Raw genomic sequence first — 24,110 nt, forward strand, 5'->3', positions numbered from 1 at the left:
GCCCGGCATCCTCTAGTGGGACCTGTGCTCATATCCCAAAACCGTGCGGCTCGATTGGCATTCGCCAGAGAACACCAGAATTAGCAGAGACCAGATTCACACTGAGCACATGTGACAGGTATGAAAGAGTCTGGAGACCCTGTGGTGAACATTATGCTGCCTGTAACATCATCCAGCATGACCGGTTTGGTGGAGGGTCAGTGATGATTTGGGGAGTCATGTCCTTGGAGGGTCGCACAGACCTCCATGTCATAGCCAACGTTAACCTGACTGCTGTTAGGTACCAGGAAGAAATCCTCAGAACAATTGTCAAACCTGATGCTAGTGCAGTGGGCCCTGGGTTCCTCCTGGTGCAGTGGGGCCTGGGTTCCTCCTGGTGCAGGACAATGCCCGGCGTCATGTGGCCAGAGTGTGTAGGCAGTTCCTGGATGATGAAGGCATTGATGCCATTGACCGGCCCTCTCGTCCTCCCGACCTAAATCCAACTGAGCACCTATGAGACATTATGTATCAGTGCATGAGACACCCCCAAGCACCGCCACAGACTGGTCACTGATGCCCTGATCCAGGTCTGGGAGGAGATCCCTCAGGACACTATCAGGATCAGGAGCATGCCCAGATATTGTTGGGTGTGTACAATGAACATCAGTTGAATAATTCATTCATCAGGATCTGATGTGTGAATTAAGTGTTCCCATATTTTTTTAAGCAGTGCATTATTTGCCATGAAAAGGGAAATTATTGGCAATCTCCAAATGGGGTAGAGGCTGCCATTAACCACAGGATGGCGCAATTGATGCAGCTTGTGACAGACTATTATGTCATCAAGTGATTTCACTCAGTCCAGGCTGTTTTCATCATGAGCTGGGCCCTTTCTTTTTGCTCACAGACATGCATGTTTTTGCCTCTTACCTCTGTCTTTGAATTATGAGAGCTTGGTAATACTTCATCATTTGAACTTTCAGTGGAGGCTAGAGGTTACATAATGTCCATCCATGTCCAGCTATTAGGCTACTGCTGGTTATGTAACACATGAGTGCACTGGACATCAGACGAGTAAGGTTCAGAGGGCAGTCTTGGGACGATGAGTATCAATTTTTGCCAACAGGTAATTTCTCATCATGATATCAAGTGTGGTCCCAATAACCTCAGCTCCCCTCTGGCCACCAGCAGACCCATCAGGACGTTAAGACATCCTGTGCTTGTCAGGGTGCACTCAGTTTCAAAAGGTTTATTGCTACTGTATGTGACCATTGGCCCCTCATTTCCCTCCTCTATGTCTCATGATCACAAACGCAGGGACTTCACATTGGTTGTTTATTAATGAAGCAGTAATGACCCTCCATATAAAACCATCCACGTCCCTTTGTTTACATCCTCCATCTCCGCCTCCCAGAGCACCGAAAAAAAGATGCTCCAAGCTCCTACTGCTTGTTTATGAGCGCTCCACTGAGCACTGTGGCACCATCACAGCCCACAACACCGAGGCAAGAAGAAAACAGCTCGTCGCACACGGCGGCAGCCAATCAGCGGGCTGGTTTCTCTTCAGCATCTCAGAGGGACTGAACCGTCAGGCAGAATTGAGCTCAGGCAGCGGGGAGGAAAGAGACTTCAAGACTCCGCGACGTGCAATTATGGTTTTGTGAACTTGACGACGAGGAGGAGGGGGATTACATCACCAGGTGATTAAAACTGAATTATTGCACCACTTCTTGCATTTTTTGTTTGTTTTGGCTCATGGCACGAGCTGCATGTTTTCATAACATGGCAAATGAAGATTTCGATGACTGTATGCCAGCCCACGCAAATTCAGCTGATCCTTAAAGGTGCATTTTGTATTGTTTACATGTCCCTGCATGCTTCCTCTGCACTGAATCTGCAGCATAACATGCCTGTAAAGCTGTAAAGATGTGTGGCAGCACGCTCTACACACACTTAGGTCAATTTTGAAAAGCTTATTTACCTTTGATGTCTTGTTCTGCATTGGCAGATATTCACCAGGGGCTGACAATAACAAACACATCACGTGGACTCTGTGTGAATCAAGTTTATGTAACATGTTTCGCTCAGACACAGTGGTTTGAGCAGCAGCTGCAGCCATGTTCAGTAACATCAACACCAGCGCTTTTTCCTCTGTTTATCTTGTAAACGCGGGCTCAGTGAGACCCAGAGTGAAGTCCAATAAGCACTGTTATTGGTCATAAAGGATGATTGACAATGCATTTGGCCTGTGGTTTCAGCTTTCATGCCAAGCTGCTGGGTTGCATGAAGGTAGTTACATAATTATGCATGGAAAAAAAGAAGATGTATGCCCTCTTTTATTAGCTTCCTGATTCTCTGTGAGTTGAGCTCTTCAGGGGCAATGAACATGAATATGAAGACATACAAAGACAGTGCACCTATGGAAGGTAATGGAGCCTATGTTTACCTCCTCTTGATGAATGGGTTTGTAGCTGCATTCTCCCTATAGGTTGAATTAGGTATGCATGAGAGGAAGATATAGTCACTGAGTTTGTCCCAGATTTCATTGCATTGGTCCGAGAGCCTTTGGGTTCTGTCATGAACAGTTAACCTCAGAGTGTGAATTACCCTATTTTTGTTTGTGATGACTCAAATTCAGGTCAGGTTTACAAAATAAAGGGAGTGCTTTGGGGCAAAATATAGTGTTGCAGTCCGACAGCATTTTGTTTACTACACTAACCCAAAGGGCGAACGTATTTTTTCACGCTGACCTTAACATTATAGAGAATAGTAGCCATTGTGTGTCCCACTGCTTTCAATGTGTGTGGTAGCCAGATAAGAAAGTCACAAAAACACTAGATGGCATTTCTATGACATTACAAAGACTTTAACATGACTTATCTTAATTAATTGAGGCATTACACAACACCGTCTGGCTTCTAAAAACCTTAACTGGACTTGGAGCTAATTTGCTGCTGGCTCAACAGGCCTCTCGCCATCTGAGCCATGTCAGGGACACTTATGCTGTCTCTGGCATCATGTATTCCTCACAAATGTGGGGTTGCATAAGGACCCCTGAGCTGTCTTTACACTGCCTTATACCTCTATTTGGCTTGCTGCTGCTGCCAACAATAACCACTGTAGCTTGTTTCAAACATCTTGTTTTTCTACTGCACAATGCTTGCCAAGATCTTTGACTCACAGAGCAGTTAACGGGTTGAGGGAGGCGAGGACTGACAGAGACAGCATGGTGGTGACCTCAGACGCGGGCTGTAGCATGCTGATGTCATGCCTGCTCTCCTTGTGTTTTTCTGGGGGGGTGGAGTGAGGGTGGAGGACTGTGGCCAAACTGGGAAATGGTTAAGGAGCTGTATTTATTGGTGTCAGATGGTGCAATCCTGAAACAATGTTGAGACCATGTTGAAGGATAGTGCTTCCATAACAAATTCCACGATAAGACCAAAACCAACAATGTGCTTATCCATTTCTTACTGTTTTACTTCCACATGCTGTGTGTGGCAATCAGTTCTAAACCCATTAAAGAAGACATAAATCTTTTTTTTTTAATGTCAAAAATAAAGTAAAAAAAGTGCCACATGTCCTAAAACAACTGTAGCTTAACGTTACTCAGACATGAGTAAGTAGGGCGTTTGTTGAGGACTATTTTCAGACGCAGAGTAATACACATGGTGCACTAGAGGCTAGTTATATTTTTTGCCTTTAATTGGATAGTTAACACTGTAGATGCAAAGGGGGCTAATGCTGGAATTGAACCAGGGACACTGAGACCAATATGAACCCCACTAGCTCACTAATAGGGATGCACAATTTGGGATTTTTTTGCTGATATCCAATTTAGTGATCATCAAGTCTCCTCTGTAGTGGAATTAACATCATATTATGCATGCATACTTTTATCCTGGTGACCCACCGGCAGATGGAGAAAGGATTTAGAATGTTTTTCGATGTATGTTATATTCATTAATTGTACAAAATAGGAAAAAACATGTTGGCCAAATCTGATAGTTCATTTTAAAACAGATATAGGCCGATACTGATGACGTGCTGATATTATCGTGCATCCCTACTAACTAATGTGGGATTATTTGTGAAGAGAAACCACTGTACTTATGGTTATTGTAATGAAGGGAAATGTCACATTTCATGAAGGCTGCAACTTACGATTATTTTCCCAATCAGTCAATTATTTGGTTTATAAAACATCAGAAAACACTTAAATATGCTTGACACTATTTCCCTCAGATCCAGCTCAGGTCATCAACTTTGTTGTTTTATCTCACCAAGAGTCCAAAACCCTCTACTGGCAATTTTTTTTTATTAATTCTCAAATTTTAGGAGCCATCATGTGTTTGAATGCTTGAATGTTAAGACTAAAACAAAAAAAATGCTGATCAAAATAGTTGCTTATTAATGTTCTGTAGATCAACTAATCCTTTAATTGAGTTAATTCATGCAGCTGTATGGCTCATAGATATGTTTTAAAGGAGCAGTGTGTAGGATGTAGTGGCATCTAGCAGTAAGGTTACCACCCCTAGCACCCCACCCTACGGTGAACCTACATTGGCCTTAAGGTAATGTAGAAACTTTAAAGGCCCTCTTTAGAGCCAGTGTTTTGCTTGTCCATTTCGGGCTACTATAGAAACATGGCAGTGCAACATGGTGGACTCCACGGAAGAAGGTCATGTCTATATGGAAGTCCCAAACCCCTTTCACACATGCACTGCAAACCTGATATTATGTAGGTATTACCTGGAGGAGGTGTATGTGAGAACGCAAATGTCAGAATCAGTTGGACCGCATATTGAACAGACTTAATCCTACAAGCTGCCTAGTACAAAGTCTGTGTAATGTCCAATTGAGCACATGTGTGAATAGAGCAGGTAATTGTCCAGAGGATTCACAGCAAGTGAGTGGGTGTGGTGAGGAAGTTTATATCAGCAGCTTGGGCGAAACTGGAATAAATTAAACATCTGAGGGTAAAGAAGAGGGGTCATTTACATAAAGACAGCAACAAATATGTCTAAGACGGTAACAAGTAAGTCTAACTGGAGAAATGACAAGATTTGGGAACTTCTGTCAGTTAAGAGATGAAGCTGAAATCGTCAGACAAATTCAAGCAACAGCAAGAGACTGCTGTTGATGACCGGATTACAAACTGGTGACTTTTTCTGCTCTACATGTGTGAAAGAGGAACTTAAGAAAATGTCCAGACTTCTGTTGTCAGATTCATGTAAACTCAAGCGAGATTTCATGTTCCATGTTTTTAGTAATCCTTTTAGCCTAAACCATTTCCTTTCCAAACCCTAACCAAGTGCTTTTTGTGCCCAAACCCAACCACACCTTTACCACAATGTTGTCATACCATCTTGCATATGTAGGGTTACCATCTAGCCGTGACTGTGAAAGAGGACCTGCTCCCTATGTATACACAAAGGGCTCATTCTAAACTAATGAAAACACAATTATTCTTAGTTTGAGGTGAAAACCTAGTTATGAAAATTATATTTCATTGCTGCCAATAGATCCCACTAAATCCTACACACTGCTGGTCCTGTAATGGTTTTAAGGCAATAATGGAGGTGTGGCACAGAGGAGTGTACATAGCAGACGTGTGCTATATGGAGGTAGTCTTGAGCACACTGGGGGTTTCAGTGTAGTAAGGACAGTGTCTGTTTTACCTTGTGATTGACTGACACCGTCACATTCCTGAGCAGCTGCCTGGAGAGGACACTGATCTAGATAGAAAGCAGATGGGTTCCCTGCATGCCCACTCACCACGATGGCATGACGGAGTTGTAGGCCTCTGTTGAACAGCCTCTCTCTCACACACACACATACACACTCACATCTGACAACAGTGCCATCATTTTGTGAGTTAAACACCATCTGCCAAACTAGAACCGAAAATGTTGTTTTTTTTGGTTATCTCAGCCTGCATGTTGTGTACCGGCTGATCTCCTCCCTTGGGAATGAATAGAATGTTCCAGCCATGGCTGTGTATTGTTGCTATGAATAGATGCAGTTTGAAATGGGTCAATTTATGGTTAAAGCACTCATCTGTGCAGTGTATTGCCAGAAGGCGAGTGTATGTAAGCATGCTGTCATCCAGTCACAGATTTGTCTCTGGAGATCTGCCCTTAACCAAATGGCTTCTCGTTTGTATGTGGCAAAGTGGGGCAGAAAAAAAGGCGCAGGACAAAACTGATCTACAACGATGGCTGTATTTGTCTGATTTTTATATATTAGAGTAGTGATTCGGCTGGTAAAGCCCAGCATCACTGTACCAAATCATCTTTACCACATACTGTCTACAGTCTATAATGACAGAATTAAAAAAAGCTCAGTCAGAGCACTGCGTTTCCTTTCATCTCTGTATGTGTTCTACTTCAGGCTGCTGAACTGTGTTAATGACCTCTCTCTCTCATGTATTGAACATGATGTGGTTTGAGGAGGCTCGTTGTGCTGAGGACTCAGACACTTGAAACTACTGACTATAAATTGGAGGAGTAGATTGAAAAGATTCCTTTGTTTCACACTGATTTTGCTGCTGTCATCGAAGCACAAAGGATAACACACTCCCAGTACCTTCTCTGTTTGAAGTGATGTGGATCCCCACTGAAAGTAAATAATAATGGAGACTCAGTGTGGGCATCACATGGAATCACAGCAGCTTTCAATCTGTAGGTTATCAAGTGTAATAAAATGTTTACTTTGCATTGCAGTATTGAATATAAATGAGTTAATCCTCCATATAAACATATCATTAAACCAGAACTGTCTGATTAAAAACCCCAATGTGTGGGGTGATCTAAAGTGAATGTGATGTAATTAAAGCTGAAACACATAGATGATTAATTGATTTTTCCATTTACAGAAAATGAATTGCCAACAGTTGTTATGTTTAATCATTTAAGTCTTTCATCATGACAAACACTCTCTGGTTCAAGCCTTTTAAATGTGACAATTTGCTGCTGTTATGTTTTATATCAGTGGTTCCAGCCATGGGGTCCAGATTTCTCTGTAGTCATTAGTTCAAGGTCCGCACAGTTTAATGTATTGAGTGACATCATACTTGCATTTGGCTATGTCAATGAGCTAGTTTGCTGTCTCTTTTAAGTAGCTGTCCATTTCCATTATTCATTACTCCACAGCGGGAAATGGCACTTCAAAATAAACGCTCTGATTGAGAAATTTGCTGTACTTCAAAATAAAATGTGTTGAACAAACTTGTGAGTCACTTGCGCTCTATTCAGAGTGGACCTGCCACCCACTTTTGGACCATGACCCCACTATTTGGCAACCACTGATTTATATTACCTTAAATTAAATATCTTTTGGATATCGGATTGTTGGTTGACATTTTATAGACTAAATTAGTGAGCAATTTTATTTAAAAAAAATTAACAGATTAACCAGTGTTTAAAGTAATTGTTATTTGCAGCCCTTGATATGATTGTATCAGTAACATGTAAAAAAGAACAAAACACATATTATGTGTGTGTATATTTTTGAATACAAGTAGGGCTATATGATGGCACTGATCTCCTTGTTTGAGCTATTCCAACGTGTGGGACGATTATAAGGGCTGCATTGTAGTGTTGTTACGACACTAAAATTGTTAACCTCAATACAATCCTTTGAAAAATGTCAGTATTAGATACCAATTTTAACACCACAGGGGAAAAATAACATTGAGTGTATAAAATTTACAATGTTTATTAAAAGATAAATATAACAAGACTGTGATGTGATAAAAAACAACTTTTCTTTTCTTTAGTAGCAGAAAACATTAGCATGACTGTTATATATATACATATATATATATATTATAATATATTATATTAACACTAACAGATATTGAGAAAGCGCAGCTGGTAATGAACAGTGTATCGATACTGCGAAAAATGAGTATTGAAACCGTTTAAAATATTCAGATTTGATATGTGTCATAAATCAATATTTTTGACAGCACTACTGTGTAGTATATCAAATACATTTTAAATAACTTTTGAGGCTATTTTTTTTCTTTTTCTTTAATAAGTATACAGCCTGGCTATTCAATCCGGCCTGCAAGGTAGTTTATACTGGCCCGGAGTACTGGTCACTTGTATATGAGTACACTGATATAGCTCATGCTGCGTACTCCAGTACCTTTGGTGGCGGTAAGCATTTCTCAAAGCTATGATTGCGATCCGCTATTAAAACAAAACAAGAAGAAGAAGCACCACCTGTTTCGGTCAGATCAATATTGTTAGGGACCATATTGGGCCAATCACATTTGCCCACATTTACTGTAAAGTTTACCTTGTAATACTGTATACAAGGGTATCAAATGGCTTTATCAGATTATCCATTAAAAACTGTATATATATATTTTACATGTGTACCTTATTGGTATGTATATTTGAGAAATAAAACATAGAGGCTCTAACCTCAATAACTCTATGTCGACTGTCTTGGCCTGAGTCCTGGATGACATATGACTACAAAAGCCCCCTGCCATCAATAGTGGTACTCTGCGATGTCACCATGTGTGTATGTGTGAAGAAATAGGCATGGGTCAGACAGAAGCCACCAGCATTGGGACAATGGGTTCCCAGTGTCTGCTCCTCTGAATGCCATTATTCATAGACATTAATAATCTCGTCTTTTTTCCCCCTAAGAATTGACATCCTGGTTATAATGGCTTTATGCTGTGTCAATCTTGGTCCTTTTGTACCCATTTAAGTGTCGACTGTACTTAGCAAGGTCACATTTGTCATTGTTGGCCACAGGGTCGTGGAAACAAAACCCTCCACTTCACATGGTGCCACTGGGGGTGAGTGAAAGCACTTTATTGGCAAGTTGAAGGACATGCTTGAAACTTTGCTAGCTGGAGCAGTTGAACGGTTCGGGCCACGGGACGCAGCATCTCTCTCCGGTTTGCATCTTGATTTTATCTTGTTGAAACCTTAGCAACTACTGGTTTTAGAGGCTTTGTTGGGGTGTATTTTGCCATGGCAACACACATCTGTTAAGGATGCTGAGCTAAGTATGGGAACAGCTGAAAGGTGAGCAGAGTGCCATCACTTGCTACAGATATAGTTCAGGGTTACATTGTCGTAATAGAAATAGAAGAGGGGCTTTTTGTTGTTCTGTGTGGCAGTAATGTGATCTTAATGAATAATGACTTATCTGAGCACTTTAAATGTGGTTCAGATGAGAAGATGAAATGCTGCTGCTCTGTATATAGAGATGCAAGTCAAGATGATGATGTGCTCAGAGAGGAATTCCTTAACTCAGGCTGAATGAAATCATCTCAAGCAACAGGGGGAGGTGAAGTCGTTGCTCAGCGTGCAAATCCAACCTTTAAAGATGTGTCACAACAAACTAACACGCAGACGTTATCTGGAAGTAATTTGGTGTTAACGATGATGACGAGGATCTGTCTTGTTCCTTTAGAAGCTGTGGTTATTATTCACTCCTCTCTGAAGAGTTTCCTTAAATGTAGCTCTGTCTTTGTGTGTCAGACTGGATTAGACATTATGTCATAAGTAATTTTGTTTTTATCTGACAATTAATGAAGATTGATGAGGACAAGAGTGGACTATCATAGGCTACTTTTTGTTGTGATGCTGCATTCATGGTTTTCATTTTATTCTTTTCTTTACTCACGTATGTGCAGACACATCCTCTCACAGTATTCACCCCCATTCTCATCTCCTCCACAGCACAAAGAGAAAACAAAAGTCAGCTAATCCGAGCACTGCACAGAAGGAACCAAATTCCCGCACAAGCATGGCAGACCAAAAGTAAGTTTTTTAGAAGTCACGGTACGAGCCTTCACCTCACATTTTGTGTGTTAGTTCAAATATCCATCTGCTCTCTTGGTTCTTGATTTGTGCGCCTTTTGAATTCCTCAGAGATCTATTTATATCCTTCGACTCTGTGCCAGAACACGCAAAGACATCTGCCCATTCACAGGCAGTGTGAGCACAGAAACACACCTCTGGAGATATGATCGTGCCCTGTAAAACAGAAGTACCTCACAAAAAAGGAACAGCCAAAGACAATTAAGCAAGCTGTGTCTTGACCTTAAGGCATGACGCCCTGTTAGGAGACTGTCGGTTGAACAGTCTTGCAGAGCAGGGTTAGATCAGATGTATTTCTGCCAAAAACCCTCTTCTTCCTCTTTGGTGTGCAGGCTGTGATAAAAAATCACCCTTTCTCTCGTATCTGTTGAACTCCGTTAGCTTTTCCTGTAAATCTTGATAAGAAATCTTTAAAGTTGTTTATGTACAGACAGTAGGAGCTCTTGAATTCTGAATGTTCAGTTGTGTGGTCCAAAGGAGTGGCTTCAGGAGTGGTGTTACATTTTCTATTATATTATGTCAACTGTAAACTGCCATGTACACCTCTTACATCACATAGATGATCAGATGATGTATTTTTCTCCCCTCTCAGAGACAACATAGATGACTTTAAAGTCCAGACAGCCAAGCATCCCAACATGACCTCGGTCCCTTTACGGCCGCACAGTGAACAGTCTAAAGACCGGTTGTCCAAGAGGCTTTCAACTGAGTCCAACGGGACCAGCGATGGAGGTATGGGCTCGTCCACACCGGTGGAGTTAACCGCTTTGGAGGAGTCGTTTCGCCGCTTCGCCATCCACGGCGACACTCGTGCTACAGGCAAGGAAATGCATGGCAAGAACTGGTCCAAGCTCTGCAAGGACTGCGGCGTAATCGACGGCAAGAACATCACCCTCACTGATGTGGACATTGTCTTCAGCAAAGTCAAGTAAGAAAGTCGACACTGTCAGTTTGAGCCCATTTGAGCTACTTTAAATGTCTCTTGCCTTTAATTAACCTGCCAACATCTGAGCCAGCTACGATCTTGTATCAGGCGTGCCACTACAGGATTGTGTTGTTTGGCTACACAGTGTTACTTTACTGTTGCAGAGATGACTACAGGCTTAGTCACACAAATCAGCATGCCCAAAAGGCCACTAAAGTGGTGCAAACATGGTAGCATTGTGGTTGCACGAACACAGACATGGAGAGGAAAACTGTCTCCAGACTGCGCTGTGGGAATGTTCCGATTGTATGTCATTAGTGCTCATAGAATTTAATCAGTGGCGTCATCTTTAGCATGCAGTCAAGGCCTTATTTATAACACCTCATTAAGGTGTCAAGTGTTTCATAAGCGGCTGCACCAATGAACCTTCAAGCAAACAATGTTTGTCAAACTGAAAGTAGCATTTGCATGAAACAGTCAACTCCTCAGCACATATGTTTGCTGTTACTGAATTCCGTGTTTTCAGGCAGTGTTTTTGAAGATGCCTTTGTTTCTTTTATTAAGTTGGCTTTTCTGTCCGTCAGAAGCAAGAGGCCAGGATGGCTCATCCTGTATCTCCTCAGGCCAGATTGAATCATCCTTTAGTTTTTGATTTAAGTCTAATAAGCTGTGACGTCAATAATATTTCACCAAAGAAGAAAATCTGTGTTGTGTTTATAGTTATCAAGTGTTCTGAGTGTATTTGGGCTTATAACATTGATAGATGAAGTGTTGGTATTGGTATAGTGCTGGCCACACACTATAAGACACTAACAGTTGTATCCCAATTGACACTTATAAAGCTGGTGTAGGAAAGGCTTTTACAGTGTGGGTTTGTACGGTTTTTGTGCATGATTATTTTTGATGCTCTTCATTCATGCACAAAGCAGCTAGGATTTTTTTTTAATTTTTTTTTTTATTCTGGTTGAATGTTGTGAATAAAGATTATTCTGCGAGACGGCACCAGAATAGAAGAGGATGGCTTCAAGCCACTCATCATCACGTCTTGCTTCAGGAGTGAGAATCTTACATTGATTTAGTGGATTTTCCATTCTTTGCTGGTGTGTAACCACAGTTCAATCTCAGTCACTTCATGTACACACGTATATACAAGAGTTTCCAAAATGATTTTTAGTGCGATTTTTCAGCTTGAAACTGTTTATTCCTGTCGTTATAACAGAAGAGTGTTCAGGAAAGAAGGAGATCCAGGAGTATTGAATGTGTTTCCACAAAACTAGGACTTACTGACTGCTATTACATACATGAAGCACAGTGGAAACTAAAATGGCTATATTCTTGAATTCCTGATTTATGCTGTGTCAATCTTGGAAGTATTCTACTCTGAAATTGATTTGTTAACGTACTTGTTAGTTCAAAAGAAGGCTGTGATTCAGTCCTCAACTATAGCCAATCAAAGGCCATGCATGTGGCTTCAGATGCTAGAGACTTACACTGACTGACTTATCTGACTATATTTGAAGCTTGTAGCATGCACAGTCCATAGCATTTCTACATCCCAGAAGGATGTAGGTCAAAAAACAACCCTGACATTCACTACCTCCTGCTCAAAGATATTTTAATACAATTTGGCTGCAAGACAGAACAATGCAGAATAGAATATGCAGACTAAGCATAAAAACAAGTACTTGTAATCTACACCTTTATCATTTTAATAATGATTATTCTCTGCTAAAAGATCATAAGCAACTTAACTATTTCAGCCATCACTTCTTGCATTTTTAAAGCAAAATAAGTCCCTTTGTTTTCCTGGACTTTGAGTCACCCACATCAACACCTTCACAGTTGGCATGGCAATGGGCGTTCGTGTTTACTGCTGTGAAGAATATTTTTCTTGGCAATACTAGATAGGGAGTTAGAGCTGACTGCAGGATTTAAGCTTGTTTACATGACGCTCCATTGGTAGCAATATTTTGAAATGTGCAAACAATATGGTGCAGCCACTTTTAGGGTTGAAGGAGGAAAAGCGTGTTCCCTGTCATTCATAATTTTCACAGTGAATCTGTGCAATGTTATACTTGCATCGGATCCTTGGATGCGAGTTTGCACGCTCTGTCTGTGAACCGTGTGGTGTATGTTCACTTCAGAGCCAGCCACGGGATAAAAAGAGGTACAGAGTGGGGGAGGGGCTCATTTTCATGTGGTTTCTGACTCCAGGCATGACCGAGGCGGGGAGGGCTGCCATGCCAGAGATGCAGATCTCCACTTTCCCTTTAATCAGTGTCAAAGCTCTTTGCTTGCACACGAAAAATTAAACCTCTTAATGAGCACTGGCTAATCACAGTACGACTGACTGCATTCGTAGTTATTGTGGGTGTGGAGGTCTGCTGCACCACATTGAGTCTCTGTTGTGCTGTCTGCCTGCTCGGAGCCAGAACACCACAGCATGAACTATGGATGAGGTAGAAATCTGGCATGGACTAATTAATTACTAGCATGGTCTTATGGTGGCTTCCTTCTCTAGGCTTTGGTTGTATTTCCTCATCACTGAACATGATCGTAGGCGGTGCAGGAGATCATGAAGCAGATTCAGCCAGCTACTGTGTCACATCCATATGGATCATGTACTGCAGATGGTTTAACTCTGTAAATAAACAGCAGGTGCAGCAACCGCAGTATCCAGAAATAAAATAAAGCTCTACTCGCCCTCCAACCTTTGTCCTTCTTAACCTTATCGCAGCCTCCTTAGATTGTGATTCGCAGTTTATTTACAGAGCTTAATCATTGATATACATTGGAGACTTTAATAGCTCAGTATGGGGAGATCTGCCGCAGAGTTTTCTTCCTCGGACAGAAACAGCAACTGCAACTGGAAGTCCAGTTTCCCCTCTGACAATAGACAGCATGGAACAGGCGCAGAGGAATGGCGCTCTCAAATGTTCAACACTGATGGATCGCCCAAACAAAACCGCTCACTGGATGAGTCAAATTAATAATAAACCCAAACATCCCAGTTTACCGTTGGTTGTTGCTATGACAGCAGGTTGCCCAGGAAGACTGCAGGGTTTATAGGCTGTTGTTTAGGTGATTTATCACCACGGCGATGGCTGTTTGTGTTTGTGTTACTATGCACTTTTTACATGGAAGTGAAGCTAATGGCAAAGGGCCAGTTAAACAAGCGGAGCACTCTCACATGGAGAATGATTGATGATGATGATCTGTGGTGCGGTATTGTCAGTGAATACAGCAGTTTGACCTTATTAATGGGAATACAGGGATTCAGCAGGTCCCCAGCTGGAATGAAAAACATCAGCGCTCCGGGTCCTGACTACTGCAGCTGAACTATACAGCTGGACACAATATGATACATGATATGACGAGACAGTCACATATACAGCCTACAGGTGTGTGTGTGTGTGTGTGTGAGAGTCTGTGGAGTTGCTCAGACGACGGTTAAGTACTAGGAGACGGGATCCAAACAGTGAACATTTTCTCAGTGTTTATCTCAGCGGGATACCATCTCCATGCCGTGTCTTACATCTGCCATGTTGAAGTGATCACACATGGCTCTGTGTACACTACTGTCTGCTCTCATTTTGAGCTTTCAAACTCTGCTGAGAGGCCGTAGAAAAAGCTGATAAAGCAAGGCTAAATACAGCATTTCTGTCCCTGGGGACACAGTTTAGATATATTTTTTCTGCGGGGCTTTATGTGCTATACTGTGACAAGTGTTATCCCATACTTAAGCTCCTTTTCCTCCTACATTTCAGGAAGAAATCCTGTCGCACCATCACATACGACGAGTTCAAGGTTGCACTTGGAGAGCTGGCAAGGAAGAAATATAAAGAAAAGAGTGGAGAGGATGCCGAGGCGGAGGTCTTCAAGCTGATTGAGGGGAAGACACCTGTCATCGCAGGAGTCACGGTAAGACTCAAAAGAGTGAATATTACTGACTTAATATCCGCAATCTCTGAATTAACTTAAATGTTTTTTAAATTTCCTCGCAGAGAGCCGTGGCATCCCCGACAGTGAGCCGTCTCACGGACACCACCAAGTTTACAGGGTCACACAAGGAGCGTTTTGACGACACCGGCCGCGGGAAGGGTAAGGCGGGACGAGTGGATGTGGTTGACACTTCCGGATACGTCTCGGGGTACAAACATCGAGGGACGTATGAAAAGAAAGTGAATAAACCCACCGTGGGCAAACCCATGTGAGGGCGAGGAAATAAACATTTGATGAACCACTAGGATAATTTTCTATTAAAAGAGTACTCAAAGAAAGCACAACAGAATAGGATTTCATATATTTTCCCACCCATCTATTTTGTGCGTGTGTGTTTGTGTGTGAGAGAGAGATGTTTTTTGAGTTCCTCTCTTTAAGAAGTGTGAGAACTGGAAAACTGTTTACATCTATTTTTACAAAGTCATCACCAGCTGGTACATTCCTGTCTGATTGCAAGTTACTGCCAAACACTGAAGAGAACAAACGAGAGAAACTGCTATGCTATGAATATAGGAGCTTTGTTGTTATGATAGGGCCTTATAATATTTATTAAGCACAATGAACATGCCAAGAAAAACAAAAGTGGGACAACAGTTTGATGAATTAACAACGTTGCACTTTTTAAATGGAAATTTTTTCTATTCCCATATTTAGCCGTAGAGATGCATTTTTAATTTGCTTTGCAGAGTTTCAGTGAAAACTGGCACGTTTTTGACAGATATTATCAATGTTTTCTTTCTTTTGAGAACTTCAATTGTTCCATCTTCAGTGTTGTTTGTCTGTCATCCCCACCTGTCGACTGTTGTTAAAGGAATACCTCCCTCCAAAATGATCATTTGTATGTAAATTACTCACCCCTTGTTACGTTGAATTTGGGGGGAAAAGACGGTCTAGTGTAAAGGATTTAGTGGCATCTAGCTGTTAGGTTTCAAAACTAAAACTTCTGTGTGCCAAGTGTGCAGAAGAACTACTGTGGCTGCCCCAAATTGCGAATGGCCCTATTAAGACTCATTCTGGGCTTCTGTAGAACAACATGACAGACTCCATGGAAGAGGTCCTGCTCCATATATAGATAAAAACAGGTCATTCTGAGGCAATGAAAAAACACATTTCTCATTTTAAGTTGATGATACACTCTTGAAAACATCTTTATGAACACTGTATAGCATTTCTGCCAATAGATGCCCCTAAATCCTGCACACTAGGTCCTAAAAACACCTTCAACGCCTGCACTGTTTGTGCACAAGTGTTTTAAATAGTCAGGTTTTAGGGAACATGCATGTTTTGGAAGTACTGAGCATATGACTTGATAAATGAGACTTGTGTGGGAGTTTGTAAACAGATGTTTTGATATTGTTTTGCTGTTGCTGAACTCCTCCACTATGACTTCAAGAAATTTGCCTTTTTTGGATTCTTCTTTTGCTGTGGATGCATGCCAGAAAAACAAAAGTTTCAGCATGGGGTGAGTAATATACAAATGATCATGTTGTTGGTGGAGCATTCATTTAAGTCTTTATGAAATCTACTGTTCATTTTTTTTTTTAAATTCATTTTATAAGCTCACAGTCATTTCAATAATTTGCCTTCAGCTCAAACCAAGAAAAAATAGTTTTTGTGAACTTGTTTTAGAATTTTTGCTATAATACAACGTAGTTAACTGTTAGACTGAACATTTTTGCCATATCTTCTTGCTTTTGTCAATGTATAAAACATAAAAAAACAAAGTCCTACCATGCAAACCTTTTAAATATGCCTGCTTATAACATTTCAACAAAAAAAATACAAAAGCCTGTCATTATTGAGACCACAAACCATTTTGCTAACATGCATTTTGAATTTTAAATTGGTTTATTTTCAACTGAAGAAAGAAGCTCTAACCACAGCAGATGAGCTCAGTTGTACAAGATTGTATTTTTAACATTGTACTTATATTTCCTCATCAGATTTCTATACAGTAGTTCTAATATATTTGTGGTAAGATTGTGTATATTCTAAAAAGTTATAGCCACATGGCTTAATTTATGACACTGGCTTCATATGTTGTTTTTTCCTGTATTGCTGTACTTTGTGCATGTTTATGTATATTGCATTTGATTCAGAAGCATATAGATGACAGTAGGAGTTTGTCATATCTTATCTGAACTGCTGTGAGGACAGACTACTGGACAGACTTAAATATTTTCTCGCTAAAAAAATAGTAAGTCATGAAATTGTGGGGTCATGATAAAATCTCGTCTTGCTTGAAATCAATATGTATCAACTTGTACGTACAAAGTCAGCTATACTCCAATGCTATTATATTTGTCTGTTGGTAAAGATTCAGAGTACCTTTTATGTGTGGTACTGTTATCCAAGGCACAAATTCAACTGAAGACAAAAGCAGGGTTTCACTGTTGTATCCTTACATACTGTGTGAGGTAAAAGGGAAATTTGCGAGCACGTGATATACTTTTGTAGAATATTTTTCCAACATAGTGACAGTGTTTGTGTCACACACTACCTGTAGCCTCAGCTGATGAAGAATCGTGCATCAAGTGCAAAACTAGCAGCTATCGGTGTGTTAGTTTTTGTCTGCTGCAGTAGATCTGTTTTCTGTGCTTAATGCCAAATACTGTGCACCTTTAATGTGGAGGAACAATGTTGTCTTATTTTATTACAGTGCATTTTCAAATAACTTTTAATGTACTATTGTGCCCCAGTGCATGCAGTGTGTTTTTGTTCTTGTTCTTTAGACCTCTTAATGTGTGTTCATGATTTGTAGTGCATTACTGAAAATAAAAAAAGCACACCCCAGAACCTCTGTTCGGCAGGTTACAGGGTGTCAGTCAAATATTTTATGTCCTTATGGCTTTTTTTGGGAACACTAAAACTCCCCAGCAGCAGCAGCAGCAGCAGCACCGACCAGTGACCTGTAACGTTCACATAAAAACAAAAAGCTACTTTCAGTTTATGCAGTAGCATCCACATCCTAACCTTTGCCAGGTCTTGCATTAGTTGTTGTGAGAGGAAAGTGCGTGTGTGTATGTGTAGCTCTCCAGCCCGAAGGCAGAGGTATAAATAAAGTCACAGTGCAGCTGGAATCTGGATGCATTCATTCCACTGCAGTGTACAAAGCAGATGGAGACACAAGTGACCTAAAAAAAAAAAAAAATAACGGGGGGAGAGCAGCGAACAGAGACACAATCTTGCCACTGATCCAGGAAATACATTATGACCTTCTCACTAACATTTTTTCCTCTTAAAATCATTTAACATAACAGCCCTGTCACACACATATACACAAACCTCCTTGAATGAATTGCCTTTCCCCGCCACTGTTTACATCCAGCAAACGCAGCCTATACAGATTTATTTTAAATAATAAACACATTTTTCAAAAGGGGTAGGAACTGAATATACACAAAAATTAAATGTACACTGCAGTGATGCAAAGTAAAAACGGTTCAAAACAGTCTGTAGCTGCTGGGCCTTGTGTGGCGACTGCAATGCTAATATGACACTCAGCACAGCCTTGCTTTGATATTTTCATCCCAGTGTGTATCTTCTCATTCAAATTCCTCTTTAAAATTCCCCACTTCCCTTCAGCTCAGCGAGCAAACACTCGTTGGTAGCCACCAGGGACCTGCAGCACATACACAGACACAAATCACAAACAACTGACAAAGTAGGGCTGATTTAGGTGTGACAACAGCCTTGTTGTGGGTGTGTGAATAGAGTGCTGCAGGAATGAGTCCTCAAACCCGGAAATGAGTTAGCACTATAGCACTCCCAGTTCCCTCATCTGAAAGTCAGTGGGTTTTTTTAATAGGTTTTGGTGAGATGGTGAAATAAGGTCTGTGGTTAACACAAGCTTAAAGACGAACTATGCCCAGTGGAAGTGGGCTGCAGAGGCTTCATAGGCAGATCAACTACCAGGCTGCTTAAAGAAATGGGAACTCGAGGCCAAGCCCAACATCAGGCCATCAAAGCCCTCTCTGGTGGGCCGAACGGTCAAGCCAGTGGCTATGGATTAAGAGGAAAGACACCACTTGGGCCCCAAAATATCAGTAACAACAGCAGGGCTTGAGGGAGCAAAAGCAGAGCAGGGCACACCTGGGACGCTAGGTGATGCCGATGAGCCCTCTGGAGGCGTTGTGGGCCTATCACTGAAACACCAGTGAAGGAGGTTATCCACCTGATGACCCCAATTAAACTTTTACCCTCCCTAAACATCAAAATGAGGGAGTAGGGGGAGGTAGAGTGTAAGGCCAAGTACGGCCAGGGAGAGTTCAGTCCACACAGACAACTCTCCTTCCCTCTGCTCCTTCTTACTTTTCTATCTACCTTTGCTCTTTACTACTTTTCTATCCATTTAACCTTTACCCTTTGGTTCCCACTCAGACACCCCCAGACAGCACTGTTACTCCCACTCATAGTCTCAAGTATGTGCATCAAGGTATTGTAACATTTAGTCCTAAACTGAACTGCAGGATTTTCAGAAAAAATGTTTGGACTCATGCAGAAGTAATCCCTCTCAATCATCACTTATGACCCACTAAAAGTGTGTGGTGGTGTATTTTTCTCTGCCTTCTGCCTGTATTATCTTATTTTCTACTTTTTTTTCTGTGCTCAGGATGTTGGTAGGTGTGTACCCTCACAGCGCCCAGGTGAGGTCGGGGCTTTATAAAAAGGTAGTGACCAGGTGCCAGCAGGCAGTCAAGAGATACAGTGCAGAAGAAACGCAAATAGAGGGAGGTGAAACGACAAAAGAGAATGAATCTGGGGTTGGCTTTTTCCTCCACTTTTGTCAGCAAGCATATTTACAAACAGTAACCAACAATCCTGCACAGTATAACTTTAAGAGATTTTCATGTTTCGTTCTATGACATAAAATTCCTCAGTAAATACCCTGCTCTTAAATGCTGAAGCCATTATGTGTCTTAAAAAAGGTGGTTGCTAAGAAGTGGCTAAATGAGACTACAGAACGTCACTGCACCAAACTGGGCTTTACAGCCTTGGTGAAGTCATGACTGTAGTGAAGTTCCTTTATAGCCTAACGTTAGCCTTTTACTTATGATGATTTATGAAAAAAATCATAAATGTGGTGGTAATTTGTGAAGATTAACTTCTTTAGTAAAACATGTAAGTATCATAAACGTTTGTTTGTCACAGAGATTATCTTCTGCAATAATCCAATGGAAAAATCCCATTCCCATTTTGTCAAGGGAACCAGGGCGATGTTAACTTCTGGGTTGGCCTACAAACAAACGTCATCCCTGCAGCACTCTATACAGCAACCGTCAGCACTATGCCAGATGCATCTTCTTACCTGTGGCTTTCTTGAAGCATATTTGACAAATCCTTGACTTTCTCAGCCTCCTTGACTTTCTCCCTCAACCCCTCGATCTCTTTTCTCAGCTCCTCCACTTCTGTCTGAGCTTCTAAGGATGTGCAAAAACAAAGTGTGAGAGTTTGTAAGGAAAACAGTGAAAGTGATAACTCCTATGTATCACCTACTGGCATTTACACCCACCTTTAATCTGAGTAATGGGTGAACTTTTCATCATAGACTTGAGATACTGACGTTCTAACTTGATGAGCTGTCTCTGTAGAGCAACATTTTCCTCCAAGACAGTCCTCAGCTGCTTGTTCAGTTTTCCCTGTGTCACAGGAGAGACCACAAATACAGTTTGCTTGTTTGTTAGCTGATTAATCAATAATCTACTGAAAGAAAATTAATTGCCAACTATTTTGATAATCGATTAATTTGTCAAGCAAAAATGTCAGACATTTGCTAATTCAAGCTTCTTGAATGTGAGAATTTGCTGCTTTTCTTTGTCATTTATGACAGTAAATGAAGAGTCTTTGGGTTTTTGGACGGTTGCTTGGACAAAAGAAACAAACTGAAGATGTCACTTTAGGTTCTGGGATGTGATGAGCATTTTTCACAATTTTTGACATTTTATAGACTAAATAATAAACTGATTTATTGTGAAAACAATTGGCAAATTAGTCGATAATGAAAACAATCATAAGTTACAGCCCTAGTGTTCATCAAGGTCTCCTAAAGCTTAACATTTTCTGGTGCTGAATCCACTCACAACTGCACTGCAAGCTTCCTCCAGCTGAGCAGAGAGGTTACGGACTTCAGTTTTGTGTGCTTCCTCTCGTACAGCCGTTTCAAAGTTCAGTGCATCAGCCTCCTGTCTTAAGGTCCTGACCTCAGCCTCCCGACTGGAAATATCGTTTTCCATCATAGACAGGATCTGGACCGCCTGAGCTAGAGCCAAAAATAGAAGTTATGAGAAGATGGTCATTATCTTCAGGCTCCTGTAATCAGATACCATATTCCCCAAACCAAGCTCCCAAACTCACACAGGAAGTTGTTGTTATGATGCAGTGATCTCTCCCCAGTCCAGTGTTTGTCCACGAGGTTGAGGAGCATCTCCAGGGGTTTCCTATAACTACCCTGAGAGGTGAGATAAGAAAAAGGAAACAACCTCAAATATGATTTTTACAAGAAGAAAGAATAACTTTATAACGATTCAGTATGTGTTCACTTCTCACCCTTTTTCTCTTTTCCCCTTGCAGCGGCAGGCTGGAGCCCCCTTCTGTCTTGTTGAAGCTAGAGTAGGTCAGCCTGGGAGGATGTAGGATGGGGTTGGAGGGGTCGGACAAATTCAAACCAGGACGACGTGGACTGGGAGGCCGGATATTAACTAATGAATAACTATGGCTATGACTTTGATCTGTAAAATTTTGAAAACACACATTCAACATGGCAACGAAGGGACATTTTGTATTTGTGGGTGTTTAACTTCTGACAAACCGTTTTATTAAGTACAGACATTTTATTCTTACCAGGATGGGGGGTATAATGTCCTCTGGCTGCATGTCTGGTTTGTTTGGGGAACTCCTTTTGCTTTTGTTTTCCAGGCACAGATCTGTGTTTCTCTACATAGGGGCCAAAGGACACCTTTGGTCTTTCAGTAACTTTAAATGAGGTAGAGCTTCTTTTATGAGATGGTTCTCTCATGTGTGGCACTTTGGACAAATGACATAATAAATCACTGATATTAATTGACCTTCGATGTTCATGTTTAAAAATGAAAATAAGAATGAATTAATAATTAATTGAAATATTAAAGAATTGGCTTCTGTCTCCCCCTAGTGGTAGTTTTTTTCAACAACTGAAAAGGGGACAAGAACTGGGGTGATTTTTGGCCTTTATCTAACTATTTAACTAAACTTATTTTTTGATTAATCTTTTACGGCTCATGATTTCTTTAAACCTCATAAAAGTGGAGCTGAAATATGGAAAATTACCAGTGAAACACAAAGTCTTACGTCCATCATATCAACTGTTGCAGTCTCTAACTTTCTAATAAACCACTAACATGCACTATCTATCTCTAATTCACTCTCTGTACAGAGAGCTGCAAAACTTACCATAATTTGTGGGAGGATACCTGAGGATGGACTTAGCTGTTTCCTAAAAAAACAGAGCACATGCTTTATGTATGAGAATGTAAATGCACTACTGATAATACTCTTTGACCAGCAGTGAAATAAAAAGCACCTGTTTTGGAGTAGAACTCCTCTGTTCTGAAAAATCTTTTGATTTGTCCTCTTTGGGCTCTGAGACAGGAGACAGTTTGAAAACAAAACATGAATGCAACTGTTTTGTTTTTATTTTAGAATTAGCTTTACGTTAATCTTACCTTCTGCCTCCTTGTGAACTGACTCCGACTTTGACTCACTTTGGCCTCCATGACTTGTGGCAACAAAATTCAACACAATGTCATCAGTGTCAGTCCGAAGAGAGAGCCTCCTGGTTAGGCGGTCCACTAAAGTCAGTCTCTGAGCGCTGCTTCTGGGAACAACAAGCAAAACGGTGAAGAATACAACTCAAGTAAATCATAAAAAGGAACTTATTTTGATAAAATAACTTTAAGTTGGTGTTTTTGTCGTATGGGACTTAAAAACATTTGTCCTTTAAAACACACTGATACTTACGTGGCTGCTTTATTCATGATCAAACACCCTCCATCTAATGGGCAAACTTCATACAAACATTCCCAAAGCTTCTTTGTGCTTCGTCACACTATTCTAGACCCAACAAGCCTCAACAAGCCTCAAAATCAGTTTGGTGTGTGTCCCACGCTCTCAAAATCATTAGTAGACCGAGTACTACTACACACCTACACTCAACCATCTGACTATCAATGTACCTTTTGTCAGCAACCTGATTCAAAGATGCGCTCTTCTGCTTAGGTAGAAGGTCAGAGGAGAACTGCATTATGGCAGCTTTGCGCTCGGTGTCTCTGACTGGACAGCCATCTAGAAAGCAATAGAGGACAAACAGTTATGCTGAAAACTCACATGAGATTAACACAGTCTGAGCGACATGGCTATATCTTACCTAACTTGCGTAGGTTAGGCATGGCATGCACCAGACAAAGGCGGTATTGTGGGTAACTTTTGGTCAGAGGGTTGAGCCTGAGATCCAGCTCTCTCAAAGCTGGCAACTCATACAGCACTTTTAGCTCTTCAAGGGAGGGTATGCAGTTATAGTACAGGATCAGCCTCTCCAGCTTTTGCAAATGTTGAACCCCCTGTTGAGGAAACAGATTTTAAAAGGGGTCAGACAACAGTGACTATCAGATTATAGCCTATGTTCAGAACAACGTATAACACAAAGGAAACAAAAGGGAATAGCTATAAGTGGATACCTGGATGTTAAGTGGTTATCCTTTTTCAGTCAGTCCCATAACTGTCACATTTTATTTTATACATACAAACACGTTTACAGCTTAAGACATGATCCAGAGTTTGAACCTACTTCAACGGAGACAAGCGCATTGCAGGAGAGATCCAGAGACTTCAGACGGACAAAGTTATTAAGTGCATTTCCCAGATGTTTAATCTTCTCCTCATACGTCCCCGGGAGGCTCAGTGAGCGGACATCACCTGTGTCAAAATAATAACATGTGAGAATGACATAATAACATAATATAATATATATAACATAATAACAATGAGACTGCACTGTATTATTTGCTCCAGGTGCTATGGTTTGCAGCAGGTGACAGTTATTTCTGGTAGCTATGTTAGCTGTTGTTAGCTTAGCCGCAGATGCTAAAGCTTGGGAAAGTAACTAGCTACAATTGTTTTACACAACAAAAGCTGGACGGCTTGACCCGTAATATTAGCTGGTATTTATAACTACATAACGTGTGTGTTAGCGTGTGATAATATTACCGAGACAGGGATGTTTTAATTGTAATCTCTCCCGTATCCATTGCTCTGTTATGGTTGTCAAACACTCCGCCGCCATACTTTTCGAACTTTTGCTGCCTTCAGGTACTGTA

General features: G+C 41.1%; 2 protein-coding genes across 5 annotated transcripts; one reads left to right on the forward strand and one right to left on the reverse strand.

Annotated features, from left to right (window-relative positions):
• Positions 1-1,513: 1,513 nt before the first annotated feature.
• Positions 1,514-17,592, forward strand: LOC126392070 (tubulin polymerization-promoting protein). Its single transcript, XM_050047198.1, has 5 exons — positions 1,514-1,682; positions 9,693-9,773; positions 10,426-10,761; positions 14,526-14,679; positions 14,763-17,592. The coding sequence occupies exons 2-5, from the start codon at positions 9,760-9,762 to the stop codon at positions 14,970-14,972; spliced, it is 714 nt and encodes a 237-aa protein (XP_049903155.1). The 5' UTR covers positions 1,514-1,682; positions 9,693-9,759; the 3' UTR covers positions 14,973-17,592.
• On the reverse strand, positions 17,537-24,100 carry cep72 (centrosomal protein 72). 4 transcript variants are annotated; one of them, XM_050047195.1, is made up of 14 exons: positions 24,001-24,076; positions 23,582-23,709; positions 23,162-23,354; positions 22,971-23,079; positions 22,461-22,612; positions 22,319-22,377; positions 22,189-22,231; positions 21,601-21,783; positions 21,307-21,488; positions 21,115-21,208; positions 20,841-21,019; positions 20,273-20,399; positions 20,069-20,180; positions 17,537-17,669 (listed from the first exon to the last, which is right to left on the reverse strand). In XM_050047195.1, the coding sequence occupies exons 1-14, from the start codon at positions 24,074-24,076 to the stop codon at positions 17,624-17,626; spliced, it is 1,683 nt and encodes a 560-aa protein (XP_049903152.1). In that variant the 3' UTR covers positions 17,537-17,623. The 4 variants fall into 4 exon arrangements, with proteins under 4 accessions (XP_049903152.1, XP_049903154.1, XP_049903151.1 ...); XM_050047197.1 differs by lacking the exon at positions 17,537-17,669 and adding an exon at positions 18,060-18,382 and having other exon boundaries at positions 24,001-24,100; XM_050047194.1 differs by lacking the exon at positions 17,537-17,669 and adding an exon at positions 18,060-18,382 and having other exon boundaries at positions 22,461-22,609.
• Positions 24,101-24,110: the final 10 nt, after the last annotated feature.

Source organism: Epinephelus moara, chromosome 6 (assembly GCF_006386435.1).
Source record: "Epinephelus moara isolate mb chromosome 6, YSFRI_EMoa_1.0, whole genome shotgun sequence".
NCBI classification, from domain to species: domain Eukaryota; kingdom Metazoa; phylum Chordata; class Actinopteri; order Perciformes; family Serranidae; genus Epinephelus; species Epinephelus moara.

Bases quoted from the DNA above. Each gene is read 5' to 3' on its own strand.
- LOC126392070 (XM_050047198.1), top strand. The intron at 10,762-14,525 runs GTAAGAAAGTCG...CCTACATTTCAG, and splicing joins ATTGTCTTCAGCAAAGTCAA to GAAGAAATCCTGTCGCACCA. The intron at 14,680-14,762 runs GTAAGACTCAAA...ATTTCCTCGCAG, and splicing joins CTGTCATCGCAGGAGTCACG to AGAGCCGTGGCATCCCCGAC.
- cep72 (XM_050047197.1), bottom strand. From the start codon at position 24,076: ATGGCGGCGGAGTGTTTGACAACCATAACAGAGCAATGGATACGGGAG. The intron at 21,784-22,188 runs GTAAGTTTTGCA...ATTTGTCCAAAG, and splicing joins GTATCCTCCCACAAATTATG to TGCCACACATGAGAGAACCA. The intron at 20,181-20,272 runs GTGGGTGTAAAT...GCACATCCTTAG, and splicing joins ACCCATTACTCAGATTAAAG to AAGCTCAGACAGAAGTGGAG.